This window comes from Astatotilapia calliptera, chromosome 3 (assembly GCF_900246225.1).
Source record: "Astatotilapia calliptera chromosome 3, fAstCal1.2, whole genome shotgun sequence".
Taxonomy (NCBI): domain Eukaryota; kingdom Metazoa; phylum Chordata; class Actinopteri; order Cichliformes; family Cichlidae; genus Astatotilapia; species Astatotilapia calliptera.
In genome coordinates this window covers 22,207,391-22,227,205 of record NC_039304.1, presented here as the reverse complement: position 1 = coordinate 22,227,205, position 19,815 = coordinate 22,207,391, and the positions used below count along the sequence as shown (strand labels likewise).

At 42.7% G+C, this 19,815-nt stretch overlaps 1 protein-coding gene across 3 annotated transcripts in view; it reads right to left on the bottom strand.

Annotated features, from left to right (window-relative positions):
• The window catches only part of kcnj10a (potassium inwardly rectifying channel subfamily J member 10a), a 28,856-nt gene extending 9,544 nt beyond the window's left edge, over positions 1–19,312 (bottom strand). For 2 of the 3 annotated variants that reach the window (XM_026162400.1, XM_026162402.1), the window contains exons 1-2: positions 19,028–19,312; positions 8,982–9,371 (exon numbers count right to left, since the gene is read on the bottom strand). In XM_026162400.1, the coding sequence (XP_026018185.1) occupies positions 8,982–9,363 (382 nt within the window). In that variant the 5' untranslated portion in view covers positions 9,364–9,371; positions 19,028–19,312. The other variant, XM_026162401.1, reaches the window with a different exon arrangement.
• Between the last annotated feature and the right edge of the window lie 503 nt (positions 19,313–19,815).

Below are 19,815 nucleotides of genomic sequence, written 5' to 3'. Positions count from 1 at the left end.
TTTTACTGCTATGTGGTCAAAAGCCTGAGAATTAAACTGCAAATTGCAATGTTGGCTACAGATGCAAAGTCTGTGTTTTCCCTCATTTCATTACAATCCACCTGATAGTCACTGATCTATTACACTTAAAATTAAAAATGTCAATGTCAATGTCATGGTGGCACGGGAGAAAAATGAAAGGGATTACCAGATGTTTATTTCATGGAAATCTATCGAATAGTAACTAACTAAGCCCTCAGGGCTAGAGACCTCTTAGCAATGATCTGACAACCACTCACGAGGGAAAAATGTGTCTTGTCAATCAGTTGCAAGTGGTTGCTAGAGGTTGCTGGCTAACGCTGAGTGAGCAAAGCTCATTCTATCCTTGTCATTCCTTCGGTCAGTGGCAGATTGACACAGTAACTCACAGTTTGCATGAAAGGTCCGCACATGTCTGCAGACACTAATCAGTCTACTCTCTGTGCAGCATTGAAATGTAAAAACTGTGAGACACAAACTAGAAAGGGTGAACACTTATCTTCAGAGTAAAAGATGTGCTTTACTGCTGCAGTCATCACATTTCAAATAGCACAGCTTTAACTCTGCGGGTGAACTGTTTCCGTTTCTGGTTTGTGTTGCACTTTTCACAGTTTCACTACCAGTGTTATCAGCAACTTGCACAAGTTTGCAGTCACGTCAGCGTCTGTCACGCAGGTTCTGAGTGCAGCACTGTCAGCAACCTCTAAAATTACTCACAATTCGAAGTTTTTAACTCCGGATCCGAGCTGGCCGAGTGAGATCTCGAGGGAGAACAAAGGGAAGCGGCGGCGGCCTAGAGGGAAGCGAGCCGGCGTCAGGAACAGGCTGAGAGCTCGTGCACACCGCACACCTCTGCCTAGCATCCTGCTCGCCAACGTCCAGTCACTGGAGAACAAGCTTGACGACCTCAGGGCCAGGATAAAGTTCCAGAGAGACATTCGGGACTGCAATCTCCTCTGCTTCACCGAGACATGGCTGAACCCAGCGGTGCCGGACCACGCCATCCAGCCGGCCGAGTTCTTCTCGGTTCACCGCATGGACAGGACACGGGACTCGGGGAAGTCAAGGGGAGGCGGCGTGTGTTTAATGGTGAACAACAACTGGTGCAACAGTGCGAACGTTGTTCCTCTCACACGCTCCTGCACACCAAATCTGGAACTACTGTCCATCATGTGTCGTCCTTTTTATCTACCTCGGGAATTTACATCGGTCATTGTAAGTGCCGTTTATATTCCACCACAAGCGGACACGGTCACCGCCTTATGCGAGCTGCATGAGGCACTCACACAGCACCAGACACAACACCGGGACGCTGCGCTTATTGTGACGGGGGACTTTAATAGCGCCAACCTCAAACGCGCAGCGCCGAACTTTTATCAACACATCACCTGCCCCACCAGGGGTGAAAGGACACTGGACCACTGCTACACTACGGTCAAGGACGGCTACAAGGCACAATCCTGCCCCCCGTTTGGCAAATCTGATCACGCCGCCATCTTCCTCATGCCAAAATACAAACAAAGGCTGAAACAGGAAGTTCCGGTTCAGAGGAAGGTCGCGCGCTGGACGGATCAATCGGTAGCCGCGTTACAGGACGCACTCGATGACGCAGACTGGGGCATGTTCAGAAACAGCTCCGACGATGACGTCAACGTGTTTACGGAAGCGGTTGTGGGATTCATCGGGAAACTAGCGGATGATACCGTGGAGACAAAGACTATCACAACGTTTCCCAACCAGAAGCCGTGGGTGGATAAAACCATCCGCGACGCTCTGAGATCCCGCACCGCTGCCTACAACACGGGACTCATGACGGGGGACATGGACCCGTACAAAGCCGCGTCATATAACGTGCGGAGGGCGGTGAAAGAGGCGAAGCAGCGCTACGGGAGGAAACTAGAGTCACAACTCCAACAGAGGGACTCTAGGAGCCTGTGGCGGGGACTAAGGACAATAACGGACTATAAAGCACCAACAACCGGTATGACGAACGCGGCCGTGACTCTGGCAGACGAGCTGAACACTTTCTATGCTCGCTTCGAGGCTGCAGCTAAGGTCTCCAACAATGCTAGTGTTAGCGGCGCTAACGGCTGCAGACAGGAAGATACTGCCAGCACCGGAAACGTGCTCGTCATCTCCGAGCATGAAGTAAGGAGAGCCTTCAAGAGAGTGAACACCAGGAAAGCAGCAGGACCAGACGGCATCCCAGGTCGTATCCTAAGAGACTGCGCACACCAGCTAGCTCCTGTGTTCACTGAGATATTCAACATCTCTTTATCTCAGTCGGTGATCCCCACATGCTTCAAAGAGTCCATCATTGTTCCTGTCCCGAAGAAACCCCACCCTGCTTCTCTCAATGACTATCGCCCTGTAGCCCTCACCTCAGTAGTGATGAAGTGCTTTGAACGCCTGGTCAGAGACTTCATCATTTCTTCACTACCAGACACACTGGACCCACTACAGTTCGCTTACCGTCCAAATCGTTCCACAGACGATGCCATCTCTCATCTCCTCCACACATCACTCACTCACTTGGACACTATCCAATCCAATCCAATCCAATTTTATTTATAAAGCACTTTAAAATACCCAGCACAGGAACAAAGTGCTGTACAGAAAATAAGTTAAAACAATAAAATAACAAAAAACAGCAAATTAAATAAATAAAACACATAAGACATAAAATTAAAACAGCCCTATGTTAAAGCAAAAACAAGATAAAACAGCATCAAATCACCTAAAAACAACTAAAATAAAAATAAAAAACCAACATCTCACGTGGTGTCAAAGGCCAAGGTAAAGAGGTGGGTTTTCAAGAGTGACTTAAAAACAGATAAAGAACTGGCCTGTCTAATCTCTAAAGGAAGCTCGTTCCACCGTTTGGGAGCTGCTACAGCAAAAGCACGATCTCCTCTAAGTTTACGCCCAGTCCTGGGTATCTTCAGGAGCAGCTGATCAGCTGACCTGAGAGAGCGGGTGGGTGTATAAGGCTGTAGCAGCTCAGAGAGATAAGATGGCCATGGAGAGCTTTAAAAGTAAATAAAAGAATTTTAAAATGAATCCTAAAAGAAATGGGCAGCCAGTGAAGTGAAGCTAAAACAGGGGAAATGTGCTCAAACTTTCGAGTGCCAGTTAAAAGACGAGCTGCGGCATTTTGCACCCTCTGTAGATGACTAATATATAATGCACTGACCCCTATATAAAGTGCATTACAGTAATCCAGCCGAGTGCTAACGAAGGCGTGGATCACTGTCTCAAAGTGCTGCCGTGAAAGAATTGGCTTTATTTTTGCCAGCTGCCTGAGGTGAAAGAAGCTAGATTTTACCACGGCCTTAATTTGATTATCAAACTTTAGATCACAGTCCACTTTGACCCCCAGGTTTGTGACAGTTGGCTTAACATACTGTGCCAGGGAATCCACATACACATTGGGGGTCTCAGTGGGGCTGCCAAAAACCATCACCTCTGTCTTTTTATCATTGAATTTTAAAAAGTTAACAGACATCCAAGCCTTAATGTCATCGAGACACTGAAGTAATGGCTGTGTAAGGTATCTGCCTTTTTTCTTTAGAGGGACATAGATCTGACAGTCATCAGCATAAAAGTGGAAAGCAATGCCGTGCTTTCTCAGTACAGAACCAAGAGGAAGCAGATATAAAGAGAAGAGGAGGGGGCCTAGAACTGAGCCCTGTGGGACACCACACAAGAGGGGAGCAGAGGACGACGCATAGTCACCAAGGCTGACACAAAAAGTTTGCCCCGTCAAGTAGGACCTGAACCACTCCAGTGCTGTGCCCCTAATGCCCACCCAGTGCTCCAAACGAGAGAATAAAATGGCATGATCCACGGTATCAAACACAGCTGTCAAATCTAAAAGCACAAGAACAACACAGTCCCCAGCATCAGTCGCTACAAATATGTCATTAAAAACTTTTAAAAGGGCTGATTCAGTGCTATGAAAGGGTTTAAAACCAGATTGGAAAACCTCTAAAACATTTTGCTTTTCCAGGAAGGCCATTATTTTGTTGTAAACTACCTTTTCAAGAATTTTGGAAAGAAAAGGTAGTTTGGAGATAGGCCTGTAATTTGCAAGAACCATAGGATCAAGAGCAGGTTTTTTAATCAGGGGTTTGACTACTGCATGTTTAAAACCTTTAGGGACAACACCTGACATCAGACTATGGTTTACCAGCTCAAGCACCAAAGGACCAACTGTAGGTAGCACCTCTTTTAAAAGTCGAGGAGGGACAGCATCATTTGGAGACCCTGCAGGCTTAAGATGACCAACAGTCTCCTTTAAAAAGGATAGAGTCACAGGCTCAAACCTGTCAAAGACAGCAGAGCAGGAAACAGAGACTGAGAGGTCGTGAGCATGAGGAGAGATTTGAGCCCTTGTGGAGGAGACCTTCTCGATAAAAAAGTGTAAAAAATTTTCACAGGCTTCTGATGAGGGCTCAATACAGTCAGTATATGGTGCATTAAGAACAGAGTTAATAGTATTAAATAAAACACGTGGGTTGTGGCAGTTTGACAAAATAATGTCAGATAAGTGTTTTCTTTTGGCATCTTTTACAGTTCTTTGATATCGACGCCAACAGTCCTTCAGCATCTGGAATGACACTTGTAGTTTGTCCTTTTTCCACTTGCGCTCAGCTCGACGGCAGTCGCGTCTGACAGCTCGGGTCAAGTCGTTCAGCCAGGGCTCAGATTTAGTTTTAGGCAGTCTGGATTTTAATGGAGCCACAGTGTCCAAAGCAGTCCGACAGGTAGAATAAAACCATGAGCTCAGTTCCTCAGTCTGGCTGCATAAAAAATCCGGGATCTTACAGATCTGGTCAAAGACTGTTGAAAAGTGTTCAGCAGTGGAGGAGTTAAAAACACGACAGCGCTGAGCAGCAGCGCGAGTTTTAACTGAGGCTAGAAGGGGGAATTATGTTAAAATGCTCTTCATAGACTACAGCTCTGCATTTAATACCATAATTCCCTCCACACTCACCACCAAGCTGGAGCATCTGGGACTCAGCTCATCTATGTGTCAGTGGATCTCCAACTTCCTAACTGGCAGACCACAGGCAGTAAGGATGGGCGGACATGTCTCAGCCTCCACCACTCTCAGCACTGGAGCCCCCCAGGGGTGTGTTCTGAGCCCCCTGCTGTACTCTTTGTACACATATGACTGTGTGGCCACTACCAGCTCCACCACCATCATCAAGTTTGCTGACGACACCGTCGTGGTGGGCCTGATCTCTGATAACTACCTGAAGGAGATTAGGAATCTGGAGAACTGGTGCCAGAGGAACAACCTCCTTCTAAACGTCAGTAAGACAAAGGAGCTGATAGTGGACTTCAGCACTAAGCAGGAGAGGAACTACCAGACCCCTGTCATCAACGAGTGCCCAGTGGAGAGAGTGGACAGCTTCAAATACCTCGGAGTTCACATCACGCAGGACCTGTCATGGTCCTGTCACATCAACACCGTGGTGAAAAAGGCCCGACAGCGTCTCTACCACCTCAGACGCTTGAGAGAGAGACTTCCAACTGCCCTCCAAGGTGCTCAGGAACTTTTACTCGTGCACCATAGAGAGCATCCTGGCGGGAAACATCTTAACCTGGTTCGGGAACAGCACCATGCAGGACAGACGAGCTCTACAGAGGGTTGTGCGGTCAGCTGAGCGCACCATCCGCTCCGAGCTCCCTGACCTGCACTCAATCTACAGCAGGCGGTGCTGGACCAAGGCCAGGAAGATCGTGAAGGACCTCAGCCATCCCAACAACAGACTGTTCTCTCTGTTGAGGTCAGGAAAGCGATTCCGCTCCCTGAAGACCAACACAGAGAGACTGAGGAGGAGCTTCTTCCCGCAGGCGATACGGTCTCTCAATCACACCACCACACAGTACTGACCCACACATATGGTTCTTACACACACACTGGACTTTCTGGACATTGTTTTTGCACACATTGTTTTTTTGCACAACACTGGTCACTATATTCTTCATTTCCGGTTAATACTTGTACAGCTGCTGTTATTGTGTATATATTTATTTATATTTAGATTTCTTCATACATTCTTATATAGTTCTATATTGTGTATTGTGTATTTTGTTGTACAGTTATTTTATTTTCAACTTTAATTTATATATTTATCTTATTCTTCCCAGTTAAATTTACCCTTCATTCTAATTTGTGTTGTACAGTTATTTCATTTTTAACCTTAATTTATATTTTATTCCTTCCTAGTTAAATTTACCCTTTTTAATTTTTCATATTTATTTCCTATCTTATTCATAGCCTTTTCCTTTTTTTGTTTTCTTTAGGTCACGAGCAGTTGTCCAAGCATTTCACTACATATCGTACTGTGTATGACTGTGTACGTGACAAATAAAATTTGAATTTGAATTTGAATTAACTCATCAAAATACGCAATTTAGTGACCGGGGGTTGCTGGGTTGATTGGTTTCTGATTGGTTTCTATGATCAGTTTCTATGCTTGCGTGAATGTGGCTTTAGCAACTGATTGGACTGCTACCAGCCTCGAAAAACCACTGTTCGGTTAATGCAAATTTTTCCCTTGGAACTGGTGGCATCAACATAGTTGGTAACCAGTCTCTAGGTCTGTGTGACTAAGACTTTAATGAAATTGCCAACTACTACTACTGCAACACTACTGCTGATGAAATGTTGTATGCAGTGGTTAAATAATTATTTGATCACCCACTGAATTTGTAAATTTGTTCACTTTCAAAGAAATGAAAAGTCTCTAATTTTATGGTGGATGCATTTTATAGGAGAGAGACAGAAATTACCTAAAAGTTAAGAATTGATTTGCATGCAACTGAATGAAATAAGTAGTGGATCCCAATCGAAACGTGACTTGGTAAACGTACTTGGTGGGGAATCCCTTGTTGGCAAGTAGAGCACTAAGACATTTCTTGTAGTTGGTTACAAGGTTTGCGCAAATCTCAGGGGATTTTTGCCCATTTCTATTCAGAGAAACTCTCTAAATCCTTTAGCGTATCTCAGCTGCCGCTTGAAGGAAAGCATCTGTGTGTGTCCAAGTAAACTTTTTCTCACAGGTTGACGTTCTTACACAGGAACCAGCAGAGCATTTTCAAATGCACTGCTGACCTCGGAGGAAAAGCAGCGTTGTGGAATTGACACACTCTTCACTAGTCGGGACAGTTACAAAGCTTTCCTCGTTATGAATGAGCGATACTTTTTTATTAAACATTTGAACATAATACAACATAAACTCTCGTAGAGGAGATAAAGTCAGAGAGGTACATGTTTTGAAACGACAAGGATCAGGCGCATTTAGTACACCTAAAGCAGTCGCTAAAAAACAATATACAAGCAGAGCTCAACAGCCAGCGCAACAAATTCTGGATCCATGCCGTGTCTGATGTGAAACCACCTTCATGCTGCATAGTGTGACTCATTGCAGTGGTCCCGGGTCAACCCTGATTTTGTGTTAAAGTAATACTAAAGTAATAATGGTGTTTCTGAAGACTGGTATACCACAACTGTATGCTTTCAACAGCTACCAAAAGTTAAAGGACCTAGCTTGTATGAGTATTATGGGATATTTATATAAAGATCCTCCAGCTTCAAACTGTATTACCCTTCAAGGACCTGCAGCTCAGTAAAGCATCGCTCCGACAGCCAAACCAATCTGTTCTCTGATTGGATAGTTCAATTTGTGATTGACATGACATTGACCTATCAGCTGAAAGGAAGAAAAATAGGGTCAAAATTCGTACTTGTAACTTGAAACTTGAGTGCAGTTTCACATGGATTTTTTTTGCTGTGTGCACACACAAATCTTTTTTTACACACACATTAATTCTTTTTACACATACAAATCCTGATTTACAAGTACAAAATATTTATGACCACAATTCAAGCCCATAGATTGAGGTCTGGAGACTGTCTAGGCCACTCCACGACTTTAATGTGCGTCTTCTTTAGCCAGTCTCTTATTGTGTTGGCAGTCTGCTTGTCATTGTTGTGCTAGAAGACCTGTCAACAACTCATCTTCAGTGTTCTGACTGAGGAAAGGAAGTGAAGTAGGTCCTCTAGGAAAAGCTTGACATCGGTGGTGGTGTTGTTTTCGCTTCCTCAATACACAGCATGTCACAGTAACTCAAGTTGCTATGAAACTGATGCCAAAGAGCTCGATTTTGGTTTCATCTGACCACAGAACTTTCTCCCAAGCCTGAATCCTTTAGATTTTTCCTTGAACCTTCTTGAACAGAGGAACGTCACTACAAGATTGCTATCCATTACAGCATTGTGTGTTACCAATCGTGTCCTTAATGACTAGACATGCCAGCCTGTTTGGCATTCCAGACCAAGGGCAATTGATGGTCGTTTCTTCCATTTCTAAGTAATGAAACCAACAACTGTCACCTTCTCACCAAGTTTCTTGCTGATGGTCTTGTAGCCCATTCCAGCCTCACGCAAGTCTACAGTCTTATTCCCAATGTGCTTTGACTGGTTAGTGCTCCCCATGGTGATGGAGAGACAGGAATCAGAGAAATTTGTTTTGTGGACAGGTGTGCTTTATATACATAAGGAGTTGGATCGGGAATATCTTTGATTGGTTGATTCATTGATGGAAACCTGTGTGCCACATCAGCACACTGGCAATCTTTGTGAGGCAGAATTTTACGTGGCTTGTAGTGAATCAAATACTTATTTCACACATCGATATGTAATCAGTTTCTAACTTTTATGTACTGTGATCTTCTGTCTCTGTCCATTAAAATGAAACTTATTATTTCCCCCATTGAGGCACTTTCCCTTTACGACATGAGTTATTCAGTATGACAGTTTGCTTCTTTTGAATTAATGATTTCGATTTTTGTGTCATTTAAAGGCCAATTAAAATCTTTTCTGCTTTTACTTTGTAGTTTTCTTTCCCCTCTCGTTTGACTCTCCACTGTCGACCCTTCTTCATGCTTACCTAGTAGGTCTCCATGCACCATGGCCACCAGATACCAAAGTACTCCAAACACGAACCAGGTCCCCGCAAAGGTAGCCGAGAAGAGGAACAACTTGTAGCGCCATTGCATGTCCAGGAAAGTCGTCCAGAGGTCACGGAGGTACAGCGCCCCTCTTCCACTTACATGCTCAATGCGTACATTGCTCCGCCCATCTTTAGAAAGGACACGCCGCCGCCTTCGCAGAGCACTTGGACCTCCAGATGCAGCTCCTCCCACTCCTGCATGACCGCCAGTTCCATCTGTGGGGGTCAGCAGGGGCTTGGTGATGTCAGTCTGCGTCTGAGAATGGCAAACTTTCTGAGGGGAGGTGCCTTCAGAGGAAGGCGGTGTGGCTGAGGTCATGACCAAAGCTACATGGTATTGGAGAAAGAAAGAGGACACAGCAAGAGGTAAGGACACAAGGAAAGGTGTGCAAAAGAAGTATGAAGGAAAAGAAAGGAAAGGATAGTAAGGAATAAAGGGGAATTGGTTGGATGGGCAGTAAAATAAAATGAACAGCGGGTGTTTTAAAATGAAAGAGTGAAGGACGTAAGAAAAAGAGAATTCGATAAGCACGTGAAAAAGAAAGATGACAGAGTGGAACATTTAGGAGGAGAGGAGAAGAAGAAGACAGGCATTAAAGGCACATTTTCAGCTGGACAGTTGCTAGCTATCCACGGCGGTCCATTTAAGACCCCTTTATTCTTTCACTGAAGGCACAGCTGCCCTTTCACATTAAAAGCATGAAAGCACAGGCTCTTTCACATGTTGGTTGCACTAGACAGCTGCTGAATGCACCAGTGACCTTTTTTTATATAAAAGAAAAAGAGGTCTTTAAACTTGAGCCACGGATGTGAACACCCTGTTCAGTTTTTCTAAAAGCAGTTTTCACTCCTTCTTAATGTGTTTTTACTTTAAGACTGACATTAGTTGTGAAGCATTTGCAGCACATGACAAACTGCCCTCTTGCACATGTACTTTGTAAATAACACTAGGGTTTGAAGAGTAAAGCCAACACAGAAGGCCCAAAAACTGCAGTGTCTTGAATATTTTTAGTGAAATATTAGTAGCAAAACTGTTAATGCTGTGGTCACCAGCTAGGAGTTACCTCCACTGCTCTGAATGACTACCCCCCCCCTCCCCCCAACCCCCTTTGTAGTGTTGGTGCTTTTTAGAGTAATTTTCAATCCAAAACTCTGATGAGTAATATGGGTTGCTGTGTGGTTGATTTTACTTTCCAACTTTCCAAGAAGTTCAATCTACAGTTTTACTAAATGAAAGTCTAGCATGCTATTGGTGAAGATCACTGTAAAGATAAAGCCGAGGTTTCAAAACTGGAGTTTCTGTTGGATGGTGTTACAGTGGCTAAATCTAGCTTTTTTAAATAGCCTGCTGTTATCAGTGCTACTAGTATTAGTGGCTAATTTAGGTGACAGGGATCTAGCGAGGGATGTGCAGTGGCGGTTTTTGATACGGGCGACATGGACGGTTGCCCAGGGCGGCATTGTGGTGGGGGCAGCATCACAAGCATCAGCAAAAAAGTTACTCCTACTCATGCTGCCCCGACATCAGGCCAGCGCATTTTGGGGATGGCATAGGCACAGATCGGTTTTCTATCTGCTTCCAAATAGAGCACATTTCCTTCATAATGTTGTAAATCCAAGCCCATTATGTATTCATGATTTGAATCCTGGGTTGTGCGAAATCGCAGAAATAGAGCCTAGACAAAGTGAATCTGTGAACTAAGGTGTAGGTTATGTTGTGGTGATCCTCGGGTTGGGGGATTTGTGTTCATACTGGAGTTCAAAATTAAGACCAATGGAAGATGGACAAGAAAAGTTCAAAGCCATCAGGTGCTCAGTTTAGGAAAAAGAGAAAAGAAGAGGAGGAGAAACGAGCAAAAGATACAGGTAAGCAGATGTGTCATTGGATAATGGCAGGTCATCCTGAAACAATCAGAATCAGAACACTTTATTAATCCCTAAGGAAATTATGTGGGTTACAGTTGCTTCAAGAAGAAATGGTAACAGTAACAGTAACAAACTAAACTCCAAACAATACATTATGTTACAGATTTTACACATTTAAGAAATAGCACTATTATATACAGATCACTCAATTATAAATATCAAGGATTAACAGAGGTGATTATAAATAAATATCAAGAAAAAGTGCTAGAGGGAGTGTTCGCCCAGGGCGCCAAACAGGCTAGGACCGCCACTGGCAGAGTGTGTAGTAGAAGCTAGGGAAGTGTAGCTGCTCTGGTATTAGCGAAAAAATAGAGGTTTGCATGTAAGTTAATGCTGCTTTAGCAGGTGATGAGCTGACTTGCTAGTCAGAGATGTTTAAATGTCTACCATAGAAAAATAAAAAGTAAACATAAGAAATAACTACAGTATATCAGTGGACAAAGTTACATGTATGCATTTTGTTGATATTTTTGCTCCTGTTTCAACACAATAATGATCTAATGCACAAATCCAGTTCCAAAAAAATGATTTTAAGAGTTTGGAAGACTCTGATGGGCTTGTAAGTAAATCCAACACCTTCTGGCGATGAACTGGAAAGCCAGCTGGAGGTCAGGTCTTTCTGATACTGCTGTGGAGGACTGACAACAAATCCCTGCAGCCAGGCTCCAAAATGTGATGAAAAGACTCACTCATCATAGCAGCATATTAAAGCCTATGGCTTAATATCCAAAGCTACAACTTCATCATTGAACTAGAGAGTTTGTCACATGCATGTGCGTGACTGGCAATACCCTGTTACGGTACAATAAGTGATGGTTTAAGTGGTTCTCATAGTGTCAATGGTATATTAACTAAAAGGCCTGCCACCCCACCTCTGGCTGCCATGGACACTTATTGTCACTTTATTGATTCCCTCCTGTGCTCTCAACAACCTCACCCTCATCTGGGCTGCACTCTTTCTTTCTACACATCCTTCTTTTTCCTTTCTTCCCTCTTCTTGCGCTCGCTGTTTACTAAACAGCCCTTTTGTCTCAAACTGCCTCTGCTTTCCGGAGCAAATATAACAAAACCATAAACAAAAACAACACAAACAAAGGCCTAAGGATCGAGGCAATCTGATACACACTGTCCTTTCCTGTCCTTCCTGACCCCTGTCTCCCCTCTCTCCATGCTCAGCTCACACTGAGTGAATGAATAGAGATCTGTGTTGAAGTCTGCACTGCTATGAATACTAAGATGTGGACGGGAGCAAGAGGGGAGGAAGGCATGGTCTGGGGCGGGCACATGTGATTGGCCTTGTCCATCTCCAGCTGAACTCTGAACCCTACAGAAAGCCTGCCTACACATACAGTAAATGCACACTTGTGCTTTGGATATATATTGAGCAGTTAGCGTTAGTAACACAACCCCAGCTGTTGTTCAAAGGAATGTGTGGTTTGCAAAAACAACACAGTCCAAAAAAAACATGCATCACCTAAAACTAATTTAAAGGATAAGGCCTTCTTTATTCCGTATATTCAATTTTACTGTCCTGAAATATCACAAAAATACTAGAATTTAGCAAGAAACTAGTCCCTGTCTTAGCAAGCCTGCTCGTTTCAACTGAGGACACTGTTTTAGCTGTTAAGTAAAAGGTTATTTTATTAACTTGGGGAAAAGACAACAAAGTGGCAACACAATATTGGCATATAGTAACCTTAAGCAGACACAGAACAGCATTATTGTTTCTTTTTTATCATGTTTAAGTTCACGTGGTAACTATAAGTCCAACATTCTGTCTTATTTTAGCTCATTTTACACGCCAACAGCTCAAAAGAGAAATATTTCTACTGTGCTCTCCAGTTATATTTGTCTGCCATTTATAATAAACAAATAAAGCAAAAAACACGTGAAATATGGGTAATTTAATTATAATAAAGAATCAGGATCTGTTTTTTAGGCTATTTTAAAACAGCCACGGGGCGATTGTGGCTCAAGAGTTGGGAGTTCATCTTGTAATCGGAAAGTTGCCGGTTCGAGCCCCTTTTCCAACAGTCTCAGTCATTGTGTCCTTGGGCAAGACACTTTACCCACTGCCTACTGGTGGTGGTCAGAGGGCCCGGAAAACACATCCATTTTAAAAATTACTACTTTAAGGGAAAAAAAGAAGGATATTTTGAGTATTATGGCAGCAACAAGTCTTAAAAACGTTAGGATAGAGGAAGGGACGTGTTTAACTGTGTCACATCCATTCTTCTTTCAACTGACACTTCTACTATGAAGACACACTGTTGTGCAGTTTGATTTGGTTTACAATGTTTTTGCTATCATTTACAAGGCTTTTGTTCAAATAGATCTCATCTGGATGGAAGCATGTGTCACTTTAAAACCTGCTACACCTTTCAGTATGATGGTGCCTATACAGATGTGCAAGTTGCAAATAGATACTAGTACACTGCCATACCAAACAATGCAGCACACAGAGTGCTGGTGATATGCTGGATCGTCACTCTTCTCTTTAGTATGGAGAATGTTGTCAATGATTTCCAAAAAGAAATTTTAAATTTCAGTTTATCTGACAACAGAAGAGTTTTCTACTTTGCCTCAGTCCATTTTTAAGATGGCACAGTGAACCGTGTTCACAGTCAGTGGTTTCTGGAAGTGTTTCTGAGTCCATGCAGGGATTTCCATCACAGAATCATTTGTTTTTAATGCAACATCCTGTATTAATTTCTGGCATCTGGCATTAAATTGAATCTTTTGACAATAATATGTACTGTAGTTGATTTGGTATTCATAAAATTGTAGTCTAGGGAACATTATCCTGAATTTGTTCTACAATGTGTAGATGCAGCTTTTGCAGATTGGTGAACCTCTGCCCATTTTTCACTTCTGAGAAACTCTGACTCTCCAAGATGCTCTTTTCACACCCACTCGTTTTGCAGACCTGTTGCCAGCCCAGTGTTCTACTGTGAATAAACTAGGGCATTATGAGATCTGCAAATCATTTAATTCTGTTCTTAGTTGCATTTTACACAGCATCCGAATCTTTTTACAATCACGTTTGTAAAATATTATTTCAAAGTTGTGCACTGTAGAAAAACCTATGGTAGTGCATTTGTTTGGGCACTATTTTCTTCTGTGGATGAATTCTTAATGTCAAGCATTGCTTTTACTTTGACTTTATAATTGCTGGACAACAGTTGAGATTTATTACAAAGATCTCCTCATGAGCGTTATTGATAAGAAAAACTTTAAATTTCAACAACACTTCCTCTGTCAGTATAGTCTTAGACATAAAGAAATTTATTGTTTGCTATTTTTAAGCATCCATAGATGGGCACTTCTCTATAAACAAATAATAAATAAAGACATACTAAAGCAAACTGTAATAAAAGCCAAAATGTCTGTTTACAATTTCATTTTCATCAAATGTCTCTTTAGAGGGTAAGAATACCAATGTTAGCTGAGCTAAAGCAAATATCCCTCCTGCTGACAGTAAGACTGATGGATTCCCACACTTTCAACATGACTTATTGGATGACCACTCAAGGTTAGGATCTCTTCCTCTGTGTCCTGCATTTCAGCCCTCTCCTCCCCTCTGTCCTGTGTGCACAAGAATCCTTTGTTTTTGCGGAGATGAAAGGGACAAAAGCCACCATTGAAAAATACGACTGAGTGAGTGAACGAGAGAGCAAGTTAGACGGGGGGAAAGGAGAGGAGAACTGAGCACTGAAGTGTGTGTGTGTTGTGTGTCTTTGCGAATGTGTTTGATGGTGTGCGAGTATGCAGTGTTTGACACTGTGAGGGGGCCGAGATGGGGCGGGGTGAGAGAGAGAATAATTAGTTTTGAGGGGAGGATGGAGAGAAAGTTGGACATCTGATGACAAAAAGAGTGAAAGAGGAAGAGAGAGAGAGATATGGATGGTGGGGGGAAAAGAGGAAGGAATAAGATGGAGGGAAGGTGGAGGAAGCAGATCGCTGACAAAAGAGCGTCATTAGTATTCCAGAGGCGAGAGTAATCCCTTCTACTCAGGGCCTCCATCCAGGGTCCACAATCATAAAGAACCCACAGCAGCCAGTACGCTGCACTGAAAAGAGTCTATACAGCACAGCTTGAATGGCTGCGACCACTGGCCACACCACAGCGGCCTGTGCACTGGACTGAAAGGACAATCTAAGCATCAACAATGTGCCAAGAGGGCATCTGCTCAGGCCAAACAAGACAAACTTTCTGGACCTCACACTACCATGCAAATGAGCTGCTGTTGTCTCATGGCTGAAGTTCAGACACTAAAACTTTTGCAGACTCAAGCTGTTCTTTGTATGTGAAAACTTTATTTAAACTATTGCAAAAGGCATATTTATAAAAGATGAATCTATTTAGAGGGTTTGGGAATAATTAGTGGGAACCTTGACTAAGTAGCACACATTAGTAAAGTTACAGTGTGTAACATATTTCACTGCTACATGTCAGTAGATTGCAGTCAACTGAAGTCTCCCAATTCAAGTGCATAATTCTAGCTATGGTTGCAGCTATGGGACGAACATGTTTTATTCAGCCAAGAGAGACAAAACTAGCATTAAATTGGGGCATGATTGAAATACCGCTTGCACTGTACTCCACCCCAGAGTTTTTCCCTAACTGTGGAAGGCTGTTGGGCCGCTGTTGACCTCAGCTGTCAATGCCAGGTGGGAAGCATCTGCCATTATTTACTTGTGAAGGGATGAGTTGATTAGTCAGTGAAACTCACTTCTGACCAATTACAAATGCTCTCATAGCTGGACTGGCCATCGGGCATACCGATTTGCCCGGTGGACCGATGGTGATTTTTCATTTTTATGGGTTTTGGGTTTTTTTAGTTTTTTTCCCGTAACGGTATAAACAATGAAAGGTGGTGGATTGGCCAGGTGCTGGGAGATGTGTAAAAATAACTCAATTGTTTGGTGGTGGCTATTGCGGAGCTTCCACAGATTCAGTAACATTAGCAAGTGGTGGAGGCCAGCAGATGCAACACGCTGGCAGGTGGATGACGGAAAGGCAGGAGGAGCAGAGACCCGAGGCGGTGAACTGAACTTCAGGTAAGAAGTTATGACCTGCAGTCTATCTGGGTCAGATATAAATCAGGTTTAGGTGTAGTTTATTTTCGTTATGCTGACTTTTTACAGTCAGTTACAATAACTCGTACTGTGTGCTAGCTAGCACGATGGAGTTTATATACTGCTGGGCGGGTGCTATGACGTTAATGATGTTGAACTTGTTTTATCTTATTTTATTTATAAGGTTAGTTATTAGAGTTTCCAACCATCCCGTAAAAAACGGAATCGTCTCGTATTCAGAGAAAATATTACACGTTTCGTATTGAGGTGAAAAGGAGCACAGTTTGTCCCGGACTTCAGCTACAATGAAAAAGACACAAAGCTGGAGTTATTCTGTGTCTTTGCTGCACAGCTGCCTCTTCTTCTCTCATTCTCTCCCCCTCCCTCCCCTGTTTCTACTTCAATCATGAAACTGATCAATGATCAGCTGATCGGCTTTTCTCTCTTGTTTGTTTATCGCTCACTTTGCGCCAGAAAGAAGAAACCGGCGGATGTCGTGCTAAACAACAGCAGCACCATGTCTCACCTCTAGTCTTCTCTGTCTTAATTTCAGGTTTTCACCATGTGTTGTAGATAGTTCAGGAGGTTAACTCGACCAAGCAGTCTACTTTCGGGTACTGTTTAGAGTACCAGAATAGGGAGGATGGTGTAGGTTTAAGTTTATTAGACTGATGCATATATACCAACAAGACAGTGTACATCACTGTGACAACAGCGTTTGTTTTCATTCAAAGGCTTTATGGTTTTTCCTATAATACCTGGTGGGCCGGTCTCTAGTCAAAATGCCCGGGCCGATTGTTTGTCCCAGTCCAGCCCTGGATGCTAAGATGAGTTGCTGAGTATGTGCTGAACTGTCGTAATTTTTACTGTTTTGTTTCCGCTGTTAGCTGTTGTTAGCCTTTATTAGCTTCGTTTGCCAGCGTTAGCTATCTTTGAAGTGAATGTACATTGTTGGACATGGATGCTTAGCAAATAAATTCTCATATGATTTGATAATGTAATCAAACACTTTATCAGAGGCAAAGTATGATTTTAAGGACACTTGAGCCTAGCATTCACTAACATAGCATTAGCTTGTAACCTGCTGTTGATGTTTAGCTGGCTTATTGGCAGCTGTCTGGAGACAGGAGGGTTGAATGTCTGATAATTATTATTTGTGACAATAAATAATTATTTGTGTCTTAGAGCCCTGACAAGTCAGGAGATCATGCTTGTGGTGAAGTGGAAGAGGGTGACATTTTATCAAGATGCTGGTGGTGTTGTCGCTTTCCTTCACATTTTATTTCTTTGGGGAAGGGGATTCTTTCTCTGATGATAATCCATAGATATGATCCTTAATGTCATAAGTCTGAAGGTGCAGACATGAATAGATGTCCCTTCATGGCTCATAAACACCTTCAACTCATCTTCTCCTCTGCCTTTGGAGTTCTACATATCCTTTCTCCCTATTAACTAACCTATAAAATTACAGACTATACCTTTAAATGTATAATTTGCAACCAATTGCTTAATGTTTGATATGTGACATGCAGTTTGTTTACAAGTAAATAATATTATTATTCAGAATGTACTAAAGCTTGTGCATCTGAAGCTGCTGGAGTTCATTCAGTGCATGCACCTCCGGCAGTACATTTCCCCATTAAATGCAACTCCATATGAGTGTCATAATAAGCTATAGACATCATTTTCTGCTATTTTAACTTGAACTTACATAATGTTCAGATTGTTTGTATTTCTACACCTATAAAATGTGATTTACATTTATTCACATTTTAAAAAAAGGAAGTAAACAGTGTCTACAGTGACCAGACGTATTTCTCAAAATAGCATCAGACTGTACCAGACTACATCTAAATCCACCATGAAACAATTCACTTTCACTTCCGTCTCCAAGAGTCAGTGACTGGAGAGTTACGACGCTGGCCCATATTAAACAATGGCGAGCAGCTGTTGGCCACAGGGAAATTACTCAGGAGTGACTTTTACCATCTTCTTCTAAGTCAGCAGTAGCCAAAGCTACTATAAATCTGATATAAATCTGATATAAATCTGAATGGCTGCTTCTGGGGATTTCTCAATGAGAAGAAGTGATTCATTTGACCAGATATTTCCAGCAAAGATTTTCTGTAGAGTAGTGAAACAGAACCACACCTGTTGTTTCCTCTGTGGTTTGTAGAGCTCTTTGTTAGTAATGTATGTCTGTGGTACAGTGCCAACAATCTTCGACTTCCGATACATCCAGCTCCAAAATTAAGTATTCGATGACTAAGTCAGGCTTGTTTTTTGGAAACTTTTGTAACTTCACAGCTACATGAACTCTGTGTCACAGTGCACAGATTTAGAAGTGGAAACTCGTCCATTGCTACACACCACTCATACCCCTCTGCACTGTAAACACAACACAGCCGCTGCAACAAAACTCAGCACCAGTTTCCCTCAAGCCTATAGAAAAAAGTTCAAAGACTAAACTGCAGGATTTCTCATGTTTATAATATAGCAAGAAAAAGTGACTATTCCAAGATTTAACATATGTCAGCTACATTAACCACAAATATCAAAACAATACAAAACTTAACCTTATAATCATGTCTTGGTGAGTGGAAACAGCTACAGAATATACATTTTAGAATAGTTTTTCAGATTGTTTATGCGCTTCCTTTAAGAATATTTGCATTTCTTACCTTTCCCTTGACTTTTCACTTTGCCCACAGCTTGGAAATTTTAAAAATGTACTTAATTTCACTTTCCACCAAACATGTGGGAAGAGGTGAAAGTTATCTGCCTTCCAAAACAGGTGTGAAATTTCAGGGTGCTGAACAAATAGCACTTGTTGACACGTTTCGCATGTTTCACCTCATCTCGTTGTTTTCCTAGTTTTCTTTCACAGTCCTCCTACGTTGCTGACATCCTATATTTCTAAAAAATAAATAAATACATTAAAAAAAGATTAAAAGAAAGAGAAAGAAAGAAAAACTCACTGAGAAAAACATGAAAGCCGTCAGAGGAGAGGAGAGGCCTGGATGAGGAGTCCCAGCGGTCAGTCAGTGTACCGCAGCAGCACGCTGGCACTGGCAGTACCGGTTCCGGCTCACTGTTGCTGGATCATTATGTAATCGGATGAGCACAGTCTGCCTCTCCTTGCATGTGAAGCCTTCTGTGTCCCCACAGGGACAAGTTAAAGAAGCTTGCGCTGTCCACTCCTCCAGGGTCCACCCAGCATGCCTCTCTATATAAACCCAAAACTATTCAGACGGACGCTGCTTCACAACATTTTTAATTCATTAATTCAACTCCCCTCCCAGCTTCTCCTCCTACCCTCCCTCTCACTGTCTCTCCCTGACTGTACGCTATAAATGGGACTCTTTGTTGCAAGGCCTCCTCCGCTGTTTCAGCCTTTGTCAACTTTCTCATGTAAATGTTCGATGGTCATAAGATACAAGCCTGGAAGTTGTCGCACTGAAACAGAGGTATTTACAAATCAAAGGCAAGAAAAGAAAAAAACGAAAAACTTGGCTTCTTGCAGTTTTGCGTTGGCCAGTGTGCGGTGAATGGATATTGTCGGTGCATCTCTGTGAGGCTGTGCCATGCCCGCCTGCAAAGAGGAGGACTTTGGTAGTGTAACGGCGAGTACGCACGGTCCTACTGTGAATGGATGGCACGAGATGGCCAGGAAGTAACTGCTATTACAGTCAAACTCTGGCCCTGTGGTAGATGGATGTCTAATGCTTCTCTTTGATGTAAGGGGAAATGTGCAGGAGTGTAAATT